Here is a 15,495-nt window from a genome sequence, read left to right as displayed (position 1 = left end):
TAGGTTAAGGAGTACAGAGGGTTATAAGGCAGACGAAGGAACTAGATTAAATGGTGGGACAGAGTTGAGAATGGAGGGACTGATAAGAACAGTACATAGAGCATCTGTAAACAGCTGGTGTGGCAGTACAGCTCCTAACAACAGATTTGTCTTGTAATTCAAGTGGTGCAGGGCAGGGGAGTGTGTCAGCAAAACGCCACTCCCTGACCATGTGGATGGTGACTGGAGCAGCTGGAGCCAATGGAGTATGTGTAGCCGCACCTGTGGAACCGGAGCCAGGTTCAGGCAGAGAAAATGTGACAACCCTCCGTAAGTTAATTCCACCACAAATTGGGCTCTGATTTATTGTTGTGCGAGTAGCAGATGGCTGCCTTTCAGAATATGCATGTGGGGACCCTGAACCCAGGACACGTGGAACCAATACCTTCCTCTTTCACTTCAATTATTCTGTAAAACCAAGATGTTCAAAATGCCCTTGCACTTTAACTGTAACTCTATATTCTGACTTCTGTTTTTCTTTTCCATTGATGTACTTAATGTATGGAAATGTTCTGTCTGGTTGGCAGGCAAGCACTCTCCACTATTAAATACATTTCCATTGAGCCCTGCCACAAGAAACCTGCATCCATTATCAAAGACCACCCCGCCCCCCACAGGAACAGATATTACCCAACAATAATCAGGCTTCTGAACTGGTGTGAATAATTTAACTCACCACTACTCTGAATCGATTCTATGACCTACAGAATCACTTTCAAGGACGCTTTGCAACTCATGTTGTCAGTATTATTTGTTATTTGTGCAGTTTGTTTTCCTTTACATGTTGGTTGGTTGTTTGTTAGACTTTCTCTTTTTGTGTATAGTTTTTCATAAATTCTCTTGTATTTTTTCTGTAAATAAGACCTTAAGGCATGGGAGCAGAATTGGCTATTTGGTCCATCGAATCTGCCCTGCCATTCCATCATGGCTGATTTATTTTCCCTCTTAACCTCATTCTCTTGCCTTCCCTCTGTAACCTTTGATGCCCTGACTAATCAAGAACCTATCAACCACCACTTTACATACATCCAAGGACTTGACCTCCATAGCCATCACCCATGGCTAAGAGCTTCCTCCTCATTTCTGTTCTGAAGGGACATCCTTCTATTCTGAGGCTGTGCCCTCTGGTCCTAGACTCCCCCACTTTTAAGAAACATCCTCTTCTCTTCCACTCTATTTAGGATTTTCAATATTCGATAGGTTTCAATGAGCTACCAGACCCGCCCCCCACTGCCATTCTTCAATCATACTGGTGTCCAAGAAGAGCATGGTAACCTGTCTAAATGACTGTCACCCAGTGGCACTGACATCCACAGTGATGAAGTGTTTTGAGAGGCTGGTGTTGAAGCATATTACCTTCTGTCTGAGTGGTGATTTGGATCCACTGCAATTTGCCTACTGAAGCAATAGGTCAACAGCAGATGCTATCGCATTGGCTCTTCACACAACCCAGAAACGTCTGGACAGCAAAGATGCATACATCAGAATGCTCTTTATCGACTACAGCTTGGCATTTTACACTATCGTGCCCTCTGAACTAATCGGTAAACTCCGAGTCCTGGGCCTCAATACCTCCTTGTGCAATTGAATCCTGCATTTCCTTACTTGCAGACGCTAGTCAGTTCAGATTGGCAAAAGCATCTCCTCCTGAATCTCCATCAGCACAGGGGCATCACAGGGTTGTGTGTTTAACTCCCTGCTCGACTCACTTTACACCTATGACTGTGTGGCTAAGTACAACTCCAACACCATATACAAGTTTGCTGATGACACCACTGTGGTGGGCTGTATCAAAGGTGGTGATGAATCAGGATACAGAAGGGAGAATGAAAATTTCAACAAGTGGTGTAATAACAACAACCTCTCTTTCAATGTCAATAAGACCAAGGAACTGATTGTAGATTTTAGGAGAGGAAAACCAGAGGTCCATGAGCCAGTAATCATTGAAGATCAGAGGTGGAGAGGGTCAGTAACTTTAAATTCCTAAGTGTCACTATCTCAGAGGACCTTTTCTGGACCCATCATATAGATGTAATTGCAAAGAAAGCACAACAGCACCTCTACTTCCTCAGGAGTCTGTGGATATTCGATACATCATCAAAAACCTTGGCAAGCTGCTATAGATGTGTGGTGGAAAGTGTGCTGGCTGGCTGCATTATGACCTGATATGGGAACACCAATGCCTTTGGGCAGAAAATCCTACAAAATATAGTGCATTTGGCCTAGTACATCACAGGTTAAACCCTCCCAACCATTGAGCACATCTATATGAAACATTGCCATAGAAAAGCAGCATCCATTATCAAAGATCCTCACCACCCAGGCCATTCGTTTTTCTCGCTGCTGCCATCATGTAGAAGGTACAGGTGTCCCAGGACTTGCACCACCAGGTTCAAGAACAGTTACTACCCCTCAACCATCATTTTCTTTAACAAAAGGACACTCATTTAAGGACTTTTTTACCTTGTTATTTCATGCTCATTATTTATTGCTGTTTATATGTTATCTGCATTTGCACAGTTTGTTTACAGTTTACAGATCCTGCTTACAGTTACTGTTCTATAGATTTGCTAAGTATGCATGCAGAAAAAGAATCTCAGGGTTGTATGTGGTGTCATGTATATACCCTGATTATTTATTTTACTTTGAACTTTAAACTCCAGTGAGTATAGGTCCAGAGCCATCAAACGCTCCTCATAATGTGCGTTGGCCTTTTCATGCCTGGGATCATTCTTGTGAACCTCCTCTGGATCCTTTCTAATGTTAGCACATCCTTTCTTAGATAAGGGGCCCAAAACTGCTCACAGTACTCCAAGTGCAGTAGCATCAGTATCAGCCCTTGCTTTTATATTCTATTCCTCCCAAAATGAATGCTAACATTGTGTTTGCCTTCCTTACTACTGACTCAAACTGCAAGTTAACCTTTAGGAAATCCTGCATGAGGAGTCCCTTTGCACCTCTGATTTTTGCATTTTTGAAAATAGCCTACACCTCTATTTCTTCTATCAAAGTGCATGACTATAAGCCTCCCTACACTATATTCCATCTGCCACTTTTTTGCCCATTCTTCCAATCAGTCTAAGTCCTGCTGCAGACTCCCTGCTTCCTCAATACCACTTGCTCTTCCACCTATCTTTGTATTGTCTGCAAAAGAGGCCACCAAGCCACCAATCCATCATCCAAATCATTGACTTATAATGTGAAAAGAAGCAGCCTGATCCGTGTGGAACACCACTAGTCACTGGCAGCCAACCAGAAAGTCCCCCTTAATTCCCATTCCTTGCCTCCTGCAGCCAGCCAGTCTTCCATCCATGCTTGTATCTTTCCTATAATACCATGGGCTCTTACCTTGTTAAGCAGCCTTTTGTGTGGCACCTTGTCAAAGGCCTTTTGAAAATCCAAGTAAACAATATCCACTGATTCTCCTTCGTCTATCCTGCCTGTTATTTCCTCAAAGTATTCCAACACGTTTGTCAGGCAAGATTTCCCCTCAAGAAAACCAAGCTGACTTGGCCTTTTTTATCATGTGCCTCCAAACACCCTGAAACCTCAACTTTAATAATGGACTCCCACATCTTCCCAACCATTGACTGCCTACATCAATTTAAGCTTCAACATTAGATATTGTAATATGTACATACTTTGATAATAAATTTACTTTGAACTTTAAGCAAAAGCTGTTTACTGTGTCTCTGTACATGTGACAATAATAAACTAATTACCAAAGGTCTGGAATCGTGGTTTAATTAGTCGTAGTAAACTTCAATTCTGTTCCTGGTTATCTTTATCACTATCTTCCTCTTCCCTGATGTGGATTTCATTTGTGGGGTAGGAATCTGCTGACAGGGAGGGAGAGGAAGATCACTCAGAGCAGGGAAAGCTGCATTTCCCATCACCTCACCAGATAGACAGCGGCATCAAGTGATGGGGGCTATGGCTGGAGGTGTGGAGGCTGAAGATGGACAGGGATGTGGATAAGGAATGTGACATCCTTGTGAGAATGAAAAAGGGCTTCAGTGTTGACCTGAATCTAAAAATTTGAGGAGAGGGATTTCTGGGTTGGAGGCTGCACAGGAAGTCACCTCATGTAAAGACTGCACAGACAGTCGATCAGCGCAATGATGTTCTCCACTTCATCACCATGTAAAAAAGCTACAGCCTCTCTATAAACCTCTAAATACACCTCAGACTCTACACATCCGTACATACAACATGTACTGTATATAAACCTCAACATGCACCACTGACTGTCTCTAAACCCATCCATACACTATAGACTCTCTATAAACATACATACATTACAGACTGTCTATAAACATACATATATTACAGACTGTGTTTCAAGCCACCCATACATTACACACTCTATAAACGTACATACGTTACATACTGTGTATAAACCCACCCATACATTACAGACTGTCTATAAACATACATACACTACAGACTGTGTATAAACCCACCCATACACTATAGACTCTCTATTAACATGCATACATTACAGACTTGTCTCTAAACCCATCCATACACTGCACACTCTCTATAAACCTCTGTAGATACCACAAACTGTATAAACTTGTACATACACTGCAGGCTCCCTATAAGCCATTGTAGACTCCACAGACTGTGTATAAACCTGTACATATACTAGAGACTGTATAAATTTGTACATGTTCCTGGATAGTCTCTCTCTGTATTCAGGCTCTATGAACTCCCCTATCTGTACGTGAACACAATCAGAGGGAAGCCAGCACTGTTGCAACACTGCCAGAGGGTTTGCTCTATACTCTTTGAATAAGGTTCCTGGGATTGAAGAGGTTGATGTTCCTGATATGTCACTGTCTGCCAGCACCCTACACCACTGGATGTGCATAAAGCTAGACGGAATGCTGTGCAGATTCACCAGCATGATTCTGGCCCTAGAGACATTATTCAGGCATCCATCTGTCCATGTTAATGTTTACTCCCCTCAGTACTGCCCCTCTGACAGTGTAGAGTGCACAACATTATGATACTCAGTGAGTCCATATCTCCCTGTTTCAATGTAGTCCTGTCTTTGTACTCTGCTCTTAGTGTGAGGTGTTGCTTTGTATAGGGCCTCTAATTGTGCATTGCTCCCACTATATTATTTTAAAGGCTCAGTGCTCTGTCTGTACTGTCTCCCTCACCACCCCCCACCACACACACACACACACACACACACACACACACACACAAGCGCACAGTTTTGATCTCCCTGTGTACTCTCATACATTACTGTGGGAAATTCAGTTTCACGGATATAAGGTGGTGAATGACCCCCATTGCACTCATATTCAGCAAAGCTGGGGAAAATTCAGTTCCAGATTTGGTGTACTGCTGTCAAAAGTTTCACTGGCTTGCCACCTCTGTTAGCACCCTCTTTCACTGGCTGCTGTTACTTGCCTGCTATGCCTACACATTGTTGCACTGGGGAGGGGACAGAGGAAATTCACTGGGATGTGGCTGGGACAGTATGTTTCAATTATGAGGAGCTACTGAGTCTTGTTTTCTTTGGAGTGGAGGGGCCAGCTGGTTGAATCCCAGAAAATTATCAGGGGCATAATGAAGGCACACGATGAGAAACTTTCCCCCTTGTTAGGGATGCCTCATGCCAAATGGCAGAAATTTGTGGTATGGGATAGGATACCTAGAGAGGATTTAAGGAAGATTTTTTTTTTTACCCAGAGGGTGGAATTCTACCTGAGTAGTTGGTGAAGGCAGAACCAGTCACAACATTGAGCCATGTTTAGATGAACATTGGAAATGCATGGCATGGAGTCTTAGAAAAAGGGACTAACGTAGATAAGTAATTCACAGCTGGCACAAACAAATCAGCCAAAGGGCCTGATTCTATGCTGTCTGGCTCTGTCTCTATGATTAGAAATTGAATTTATTTATTAGTGTCACGTGTACCGAGGTACAGTTAAAACCTTGTCTTGCATACTGTTCATACAGATCAAATGCATCGAGGCAGTATAACAGAATGCAGAATAAAATGTACCAGCTACAGAGAAACTGCAGTGCAGCTAGACAGTAAGGTGCAAGATATGTCAGGCTGGATATGACTTCTTTTTTTCTGAATATGAAATCTGGAGCAAATGACTACCTGATCAAACTGGCAGTAACAGGCTCATGTCAGTCTACTTTCTGCAATCAAGTGACTCACACATCACCATGTGTAGAATGCCCATTGGTAAACTGCTGAAGTGTGTATTTACCTTTTAAATTATTGATGATGAGTAAGTGAGAGGCATTACTCACTGACCACTTTTTTTATATAAATGTTGTCAACTAGTTTAATAGAAAGTGGCAAAAAAAGAGAATAAATAGGATAATTGTAAATGGATGGTTGATGGTCAGGAGAAATTCAGTGGGCCAAAGGGCTGTCTCCCTCTCCCCCCTCCCTCTGTCCCCTCTCTACCTCTCACTCCCCCCTCTTTCCCCTCTCCCCCTCCCTCTGTCCCCTCTCTACCACCCTACTCCCCCCTCTTTCCCCTCTCCCCTCTCCTCTTCCATTCCCCCATACCCCTTCCCCTCTACCTCCCTCCCCACTCTCCCCCTCCCCTCTACCCCATCCCCTCTACCCCCCTCCCCACTCTCCCCCTCCCCTCTACCCCATCCCCTCTACCCCCTGCCCTCCACCCCCCTCCCTTCTACCCCATCCCCTCTACCCCCCCTGCCCTCTACCCCCTCCCCTCTACCCCCATCCCCTCTACACCCTCCCTGCATCCCTCTCCACCTCTCCCCTTCCCCTCCCCCTCCCCTTCCCCCCACTCCCCTCCCCCTCCTCCTCTCCCACTCTCCCCCTCCCCTCCCCTCTCCCCCCTCACCCACTCCCACTCTCCCCCTCCCCTACTCCCCACTCTCCCCCCTCCCACTCTTCCACTCTCCTCCTCCCCCTCTCCCCTCCCCTCTACCACCTCCCCACTATCCCCTCCCCATCCCCCTCCCCATTCTCCTCTCCCTCTCTCCCCATCTCCCTTCCCCCTCCCCTCTACTACTCTCCCTCACCCTCTACCCTCCCCTCCCCTCGAACCCCTCCCCTCCCTCTCCCCCCTCTCCCCGACCGTGGTGGAGAAGTTTATTGGGTGGTACATGATCAATTACACGTGTCTGATTAATAATGAGTTTGATATTGCTTTGTACCTTCTATTTACTAGTCCAGGTCCAGGAGGGACGAACTGCCTGGGAGCCAACGTAGAGCATAAGGTGTGTGAGAATGTACATTGTACTAAAGGAGTGCCCAACTTTAGAGATCAGCAGTGCCAGTCCCAAGACAGACAAGGTCAAAAGAAGAGAAAACACTGGACCGCAGTCCTCAATGACGGTGAGCACATGTTAAACCACTCGTCTGCTGAACAATGGCTGTGCATTGCTACAGGTTGTTACCAAATAGGCTGCTTAACCTTCGGGTTAGTTTCTCTGCAAACTGCTGAAGGGTCATTAATCTCACCCCCATAACATCACTATGCCTCATTGTAGTTCACGGACAAGGATGTGCTTTTAAGGCACAGTCACTAATGACTTGTGGGCAAATGCAGTTGCTCATTTGTACAGTGCACAGTGCTACAGAGAGTAAAGGAACAATCAACTGGGTATTCTATTTTGGTGGTGGTGTTTCAAGGAAGAATGCTTATTTGGACATGGGGAAAATCCTCCTCCTCCTTTTCAATAGTGTAAAGGAATCATTTGTATCTACTCAAACAGAGTAATGAAATCCAAAAACTTCAGATAGTATACCTTAATTCCTGGAATGGGGCTAAATTAAGATCAGTCGTTGCAGATAAGGATTAAGTCCACCAAATGGTCTTAGTTATATAGTATGTGCCAAGTGGTATATTAAACTATGTGAATGGCTGCACCATCCAAAGGTGCTGAAGGAGCAGAGACTTAGGACACTGTGAGATACCAATATGTGAAGCAGCAATTAAAGTGGGAAAGGAGAATAGACCTTTAGGAGAAAGATTAAAAACTATCCCATCACTGCAGCCACCAGAGTGTCTCCTCTCAAGCATGCTTACTTGCAGATAGTTTATACAGTTTGGAATTCCTGTGCTTTATTAGATGACAACTTAATCTGGTGTGAAATTGGACATTTATTTATTCATCGAGAAACAGTGTGGAATAGTCCCTTCTGGCCCTTTGGGCCATGCTACCCAGCAACCCCTAATTTAATCCTAGCCTTATCACGGGACAATTCACAGAGACTAATTAACCTACCAACCGGCACGTCTTTGGACTGTGGGAGGAAACCCATGCAGTCATGGGGAGAACGTACAAACTCCTTACAAAAGCAGTCAGAATATGTGATCATGACAAGGCAAATTTGCAGGGCCAATATACAAAAATACACAATTGACAAAGTGAGAAACAATTGATAACTAATGATAAATTTTATCAAGGATTTATAAATTATGCAAGGTTCTTTTAGTATCTAACCCATCTGGCAGCTTGGAAATTAGCTTACTGTATTTTCATTGCAAAGCCTCGGGGCATCCAAGTACTGTATATGAGTGGTATTTTCATCTTTGCTGCAAAGCAGCGAGGACAGTCCTTAGGGTCCGTAGCACATTTCCACAGGTTCTTGGACTCCACAACTGATCATTCATACAATGGCAAGCATTATCCTGCCTACTCATAGTAACTAGAAATGGGTGCAAGTTATTTAGCCCCTCAGTAAGACTGTTCATACGAAGGATTAGTGATGCAAATCAGCAGAAACAGGCCCTTCGGCTCATCTTTCTTACAGACCATCAAGCACCCACCTATACAAACTCAGTTTACCAGTACTTGGTCTGTAGCCTTCTATGCCTTGGTGATTTGAGTACTTCAAAGGATCCAAAGTACGTTTATTATCAAAGTATGTATGCAGTATACAACCCTGACATTCGTCTCCCCACAGACGGCCATGGAGGCCATTCACAGAAAACATCAGAAAAAATCGAAGCATGCAAATTGCGACAAAAAAGAGCGAGCAAAAACACAGAATATAAAACGCAAAAACATAAGAGTCCATATTCAATTCTACTCAGTGCCCATTATCTGCAGGCCGCCCGATTTAAAGTCGCCCAAAAATAGTAACAGGAAAAGGAGCGACCATAAACCAGAAAATACATTGTAATGTGAACTACAGTCCAATCCACAAACCGCAGTCAATTAAACCTTGTTCTGGCACCAGCCTCCAAGAGCATCGTGGAGAGAGAGATCATTAGAATGCAGGGATCTTCTTTTCAGAGCAGCGAGTGAGAGGGAAAGACTGTCACATGCAGACACCTTCTCCGACAGCAGCAAGTCAGAGGGAGAGATGGTCACACAGACGCTTTCTCCGCCAGCAACGGGAGAGAGAGAAGGTCACACAGACACCTTCTCTGACAGCAGCAAGTGAGAGGGAGAGGGAGATGGTCACACAGACACTTTCTCCGGCAGCAATGGGAGGGAGAGCCAGTCACACAGACATCTTCTCCAACAGCAGCAAGTGAGAGGGAGACGGTCACACAGACACCTTCTCCGGCAACAACGGGAGGGAGAGACGGTCACACAGGCACTTTCTCCGACAGCAGCAAGTGAGAGGGAGAGAAAGACGGTCACACAGACACCTTCTCTGACAGCAGCAAGTGAGAGGGAGAGGGAGATGGTCACACAGACACTTTCTCCGGCAGCAATGGGAGGGAGAGCCAGTCACACAGACATCTTCTCCAACAGCAGCAAGTGAGAGGGAGACGGTCACACAGACACCTTCTCCGGCAACAACGGGAGGGAGAGACGGTCACACAGGCACTTTCTCCGACAGCAGCAAGTGAGAGGGAGAGAAAGACGGTCACACAGACACCTTCTCCGGCAGCAGCAAGTGAGAGGCTAGTAAATGGCACTGAACACTCACTTGTCTTCTGCACTTACCTCGATGATTTCAATCTTCCTCAGTGTTTTAATCAGTGAGATCGGCAAGAAATGGAGTTGATCATGGGCTCATGCCTCATTTCCACGCTTCTTGGCCTCGAGGAGGTCGTTCACCTCCTGAAAACCACTTGGAGACTGCAACGTGCCAGATTGCAGAATCAGCCTGAAAACACACTGTCGAATTAGATCACAGCCTCCAACAGTACCAGAACCATATTAGAAAGAAAAAAGCGTAAAAAAAGTGAAAGAAGCAGTGTGTGGACCATCCTAAGGATATCGCCTATGGTAGTGTTGCTTTGAGTAGACTGTGCACCACTGACCTACCACAGGGAGGATGGAACAGATAATGCTACCTCGGCACTAGATGTTGAGACAAATAGCTTGTCAGATAGAAACATAGAAACATAGAAAATAGGTGCAGGAGTAGGCCATTCGGCCCTTCGAGCCTGCACCGCCATTTATTATGATCATGGCTGATCATCCAACTCAGAACCCCGTCCCAGCCTTCCCTCCATACCCCCTGACCCCCGTAGCCACAAGGGCCATATCTAACTCCCTCTTAAATATAGCCAATGAACTGGCCTCAACTGTTTCCTGTGGCAGAGAATTCCACAGATTCACCACTCTCTGTGTGAAGAAGTTTTTCCTAATCTCGGTCCTAAAAGGCTTCCCCTCTATCCTCAAACTGTGGCCCCTCATTCTGGACTTCCCCAACATCGGGAACAATCTTCCTGCATCTAGCCTGTCCAATCCCTTTAGGATTTTATACGTTTCAATCAGATCCCCCCTCAATCTTCTAAATTCCAACGAGTACAAGCCCAGTTCATCCAGTCTTTCTTCATATGAAAGTCCTGCCATCCCAGGAATCAATCTGGTGAACCTTCTTTGTACTCCCTCTATGGCAAGGATGTCTTTCCTCAGATTAGGGGACCAAAACTGCATACAATACTCCAGGTGTGGTCTCACCAAGGCCTTGTACAACTGCAGTAGTACCTCCCTGCTCCTGTACTCGCATCCTCTCGCTATAAATGCCAGCATACCATTCGCCTTTTTCGCCGTCTGCTGTACCTGCATGCCCACTTTCAATGACTGGGGTATAATGACACCCAGGTCTCGTTGCACCTCCCCTTTTCCTAATCAGCCACCATTCAGATAATAATCTGTTTTCCTATTTTTGCCACCAAAGTGGATAACTTCACATTTATCCACATTAAATTGCATCTGCCATGAATTTGCCCACTCACCCAACCTATCCAAGTCACTCTGCATCCTCTTAGCATCCTCCTCACAGCTAACACTGCCACCCAGCTTCGTGTCATCCAGAAACTTGGAGATGCTGCATTTAATTCCCTCATCCAAATCATTAATATATATTGTAAACAACTGGGGTCCCAGCACTGAGCCTCGCGGTACCCCACTAATCACCGCCTGCCATTCTGAAAAGGTCCCGTTTATTCCCACTCTTTGCTTCCTGTCTGCTAACCAATTCTCCACCCACACCAATACCTTACCCCCAATACCGTGTGCTTTAAGTTTGCACACTAATCTCCTGTGTGGGACCTTGTCAAGAGCCTTTTGAAAATCCAAATATACCACATCCACTGGTTCTCCCCTATCCACTCTACTAGTTACATCCTCAAAAAATTCTATGAGATTCGTCAGACATGATTTTCCTTTCACAAATCCATGCTGACTTTGTCCGATGATTTCACCGCTTTCCAAATGCGCTGTTATCACATCCCTGATAACTGACTCCAGTAGTTTCCCCACCACCGACGTTAGACTAACCGGTCTATAATTCCCTGGTTTCTCTCTCCTTCCTTTTTTAAAAAGTGGGGTTACATTAGCCACCCTCCAATCCTCAGGAACTAGTCCAGAATCTAACGAGTTTTGAAAAATTATCACTAATGCATCCACTATTTCTTGGGCTACTTCCTTAAGCACTCTAGGATGCAGACCATCTGGCCCTGGGGATTTATCTGCCTTCAATCCCTTCAATTTACCTAACACCACTTCCCTACTAACATCTATTTCCCTCAGTTCCTCCATCTCACTGTCCCCTACTATTTCTGGAAGATTATTTATGTCCTCCTTAGTGAAGACAGAACCAAAGTAATTATTCAATTGGTGTGCCATGTCCTTGCTCCCCATAATCAATTCACCTGTTTCTGTCTGTAGGGGACCTACATTTGTCTTTACCAGTCTTTTCCTTTTTACATATCTATAAAAGCTTTTACAGTCCATTTTTATGTTCCCTGCCAGTTTTCTCTCATAATCTTTTTTCCCCTTCCTAATTAAGCCCTTTGTCCTCCTCTGCTGAACTCTGAATTTCTCCCAGTCCTCAGGTGAGCCACTTTCTCTGGCTAATTTGTATGCTTCTTCTTTGGAATTGATACTATCCCTAATTTCTCTTGACAGCCAGATGTGTGGAGAAATGGAAGGAACAATTTTCTCCCATTATTAAGTTGGAAACAGTTAATGTAGAGGATAAATAAAAGTAAAAATGTTGTTTCTGAATGGTTACTGAGGTCTGGGGACAGCTCAGCGAGTGCTCTCATGAGCAATTAGACTGAGCAAAGACATGCCGGAAAAGGTTCTCAAAACCTTTATGATCTACTGCAATCCTCCACACAGTGAGACAGTGGGCAGACGTAGCAAACAAAGCCAAATCCTGTAAGGTTATGAGCAGGCCTAATTGACACTAATCCAATTGTGTCCAAAATGTATGACCAGCCAAATTATTAAGATCCTGTGGTTAAAGTTTCTGCCTGCTTATAAATGCAAGTGACATTGCCTTCAGGACCTGTAATTGATGCACGATTTTCAGTTGTGTCTGGAACTGAGCTGCCCTCAGTGCATTCACTGCCAGCAGCTTCCTATCATCGGGGAACACTGGTGTCTGCGGCATGAGGCATATGTTGTGTGTGGTCAGCAATGGAAAACTTTGCTGATATTACTAGCAGTGAATTAATAGCTGAGGAAACTGTCTGCCCTGTGAGGAATGAGCAACTTGGCAGTTTTGGCCCTTTTTGTTTAATTTCTGCTCCGATCTTCATTTTGTTCCAACTAAATTAGTTCCCACACTTTTTATTTTAAGTCCTAAAGCCCCACATGTGCAAACAAGAAAGATTGGTGATCTGCAACTTGAGATGAGTCTGCCATGTTCAGTTTTCCTAACATGTTCCTCAACTATTACACAGGAGTAAAATTACTTGTTATTTGTAAACTTCTCACAAGCTGGAAAGAAAGATGCGGCTCTTTCTCACTTGCCTGGAAAAGATGCGGGACAGTTACCAGTGTGGAAGTTTGAAGCCCAACTCAGAACTGGCCAAGTGATTCTTTCTTAGAAACTAGGATTAATGACATTTAACTTGGTACAAGTGGTGATGGGGAAGTTAGAGAGGAGAAGGTGTAATTTCCATTTTCACTGCACTTTGAAATCTATGAAAATGAAAATTAATCTAGAACAAGCAGTTGATCTGCAATTTATCAGCATATGTGTAGGTAAAAATCACCCACCTAAAACCAAAAAACAAAATAGCTGGTGTGAATTTGTGAGCGAAATGGCTGTAAACTCTGTGCAAAGTGCAGCTCTAACAGGAGATTGAACTGAGGACAGGAAACAGTGCACAATCCGAGGGCAAGGATCTAGGGGTTTCGGAGAATTATTATGTGGTAGAGTCTGTTCCAGTCAAGGTGAGGGCTTTCATCGGCTGAACGGCACCTCTCATCACAGATTGTTCATGTGAAGGATTAACGATGAAAATCAAACAGTGGTATGTTGCAAACTGGCCAATTGTTTAGTGGTAAAAGCTGATTAAAACTGGAAAGTTGGCAGTTGGAGTTTCCAGCCCTGACTCTGCACAATAACATGTATAAGAGCTAGTGTACAGCCAGGTCTAGAGGGAGTCAGACTTGGCAGTTCTCAGTCAAAGCAAAAGCTCAGGTATGCTAGTACTTCTGAGTATGGCGCTCATTTCCAAATGGAGCGATATTGAAATTGGCCCACAATAACATAACTGGCACTCATCGAAGTTCTTTACAGGCCAACTCCACTCCTTATTACAACTGAGTTTTTATTCTTCTCAGTCATCTGGTCAATTTATATTGGAAGGCAGAGAGGTGGAGTGACTATCATGGCAAAACTCGCCAATTACTAAGTTCATGCTTCAACAGCATACAAGGAGGAGAGAGAACAGTTACTTTTTTTTGACAAATCTGAATTTAGTGCCTGAACTTGCTACGCCTGATTTAGCAAAGAGTGTGGTATTTGCCATATCTGATATATGTGCAGAATGATGAATCACATCTTGCAGTTTACATCCTGCATTGCCAATGATTTATTTTAAAGTCGATAACATGTGCTAGTGAAATAAAAAAAAACTGATCCTTGTTTTGTCACAAATGACGTGGAAGGATTTTAAAATGATCTCTGCGTTGGACTTCCCCTACTGCTTTATGTTGGAGAGACTAAAACTTTGGTACTTTCTTATCTTAGGGGATCCCTTCTAAATTAATTATTTGTATCCTGTCCAAGTCCTAAGCATCATGGACTGTAGAACCTGTTGTTCTAGTGAAACTGGTAAACAGTGTGATGGTGTGTAGGATTCTTCAATAACATTCAATGCACAGGCCAAGAAGGATGGCAATTATGTCTGAATACCCTTGCTGATGGTTCATGTCCCTATGTGCATGAGAGAAATATTAAAACTGCTGTACTCAGAGCTGGAATCTATCAGCTATAGCATGCCAAGTGAATGTTAGCCAATGCAGTGGGTAGGAGTTACCTGTAACGGGCACTTTCTGCGCAGGCAGAGGTGCAATGTTGAAAGAATAACTTGCAAGCTATTGTTACCCCAGGCACTGATGTGATATATCCTCTGATGACACATCAGCATCCATCAATTGAGGGGATGAACTGCAAAGGACATTTGCATTGTAAATCTGACATCATCAAAATAGGCTACAGACGCAAGAAGAATTTGGCCTATAATCTGGTGCATCATACTCAAGGACTCCTGACGAGATACAACACGGAAACAGGCCCTGAAGCCCACTGAATCCATGCTGGCCATCAATCACCCATTTATACTAATCCTACATCAATCCCACACTCACAGCAACCCCCTCAATCTACACTTCTCGGCATCCAGTTAACCGACCAATCTGCAAGATTTAGGGTTTGGGAAAAGTGGAACACTGCGTGGAACACAGGGAGAATGTGCAAACTCCACACATACAGCTCCCAGGATCAGGATTGAACCCGAGTCTCTGGCTTGGCTAGCTGTGCCCTTTCATTAGAACAGTTCTGTGCACTCCTTTCATTCTCTCTCTTCCATCTCAGACTTCTAGCAACCCATTGACTTTGCTTGTGCACAACACTGTTGGTCCTGTGGCATAATGGAATGTGGGGCAGCAATGCCCCTCTCCCCACACCAGTCCACAGACTATCAAATCCACTATCCACAGGCTGTCAAATAGCAATCAGATGTCCGCTGGAGACAGGAGACTGCAGATGCTGGAATCTGGAACAACAAA

At 44.4% G+C, this 15,495-nt stretch overlaps 1 protein-coding gene across 3 annotated transcripts in view; it reads left to right on the top strand.

The window, feature by feature from the left end:
• Positions 1-15,495, top strand: part of adamts17 (ADAM metallopeptidase with thrombospondin type 1 motif, 17) — a 435,095-nt gene that overhangs the window by 292,909 nt on the left and 126,691 nt on the right. For all 3 annotated transcript variants that reach the window (XM_063065786.1, XM_063065788.1, XM_063065787.1), the window contains 2 exons: positions 164-309; positions 7,221-7,387. In XM_063065786.1, the coding sequence (XP_062921856.1) occupies positions 164-309; positions 7,221-7,387 (313 nt within the window). The remainder of the gene's footprint in view (positions 1-163; positions 310-7,220; positions 7,388-15,495) is intronic.

The sequence above is a fragment of the Mobula hypostoma genome, chromosome 13 (assembly GCF_963921235.1).
Source record: "Mobula hypostoma chromosome 13, sMobHyp1.1, whole genome shotgun sequence".
Taxonomy (NCBI): Eukaryota; Metazoa; Chordata; class Chondrichthyes; order Myliobatiformes; family Myliobatidae; genus Mobula; species Mobula hypostoma.
Note: the sequence above shows the minus strand (reverse complement) of the source record. Positions and strands in the feature narration are given on the sequence as shown.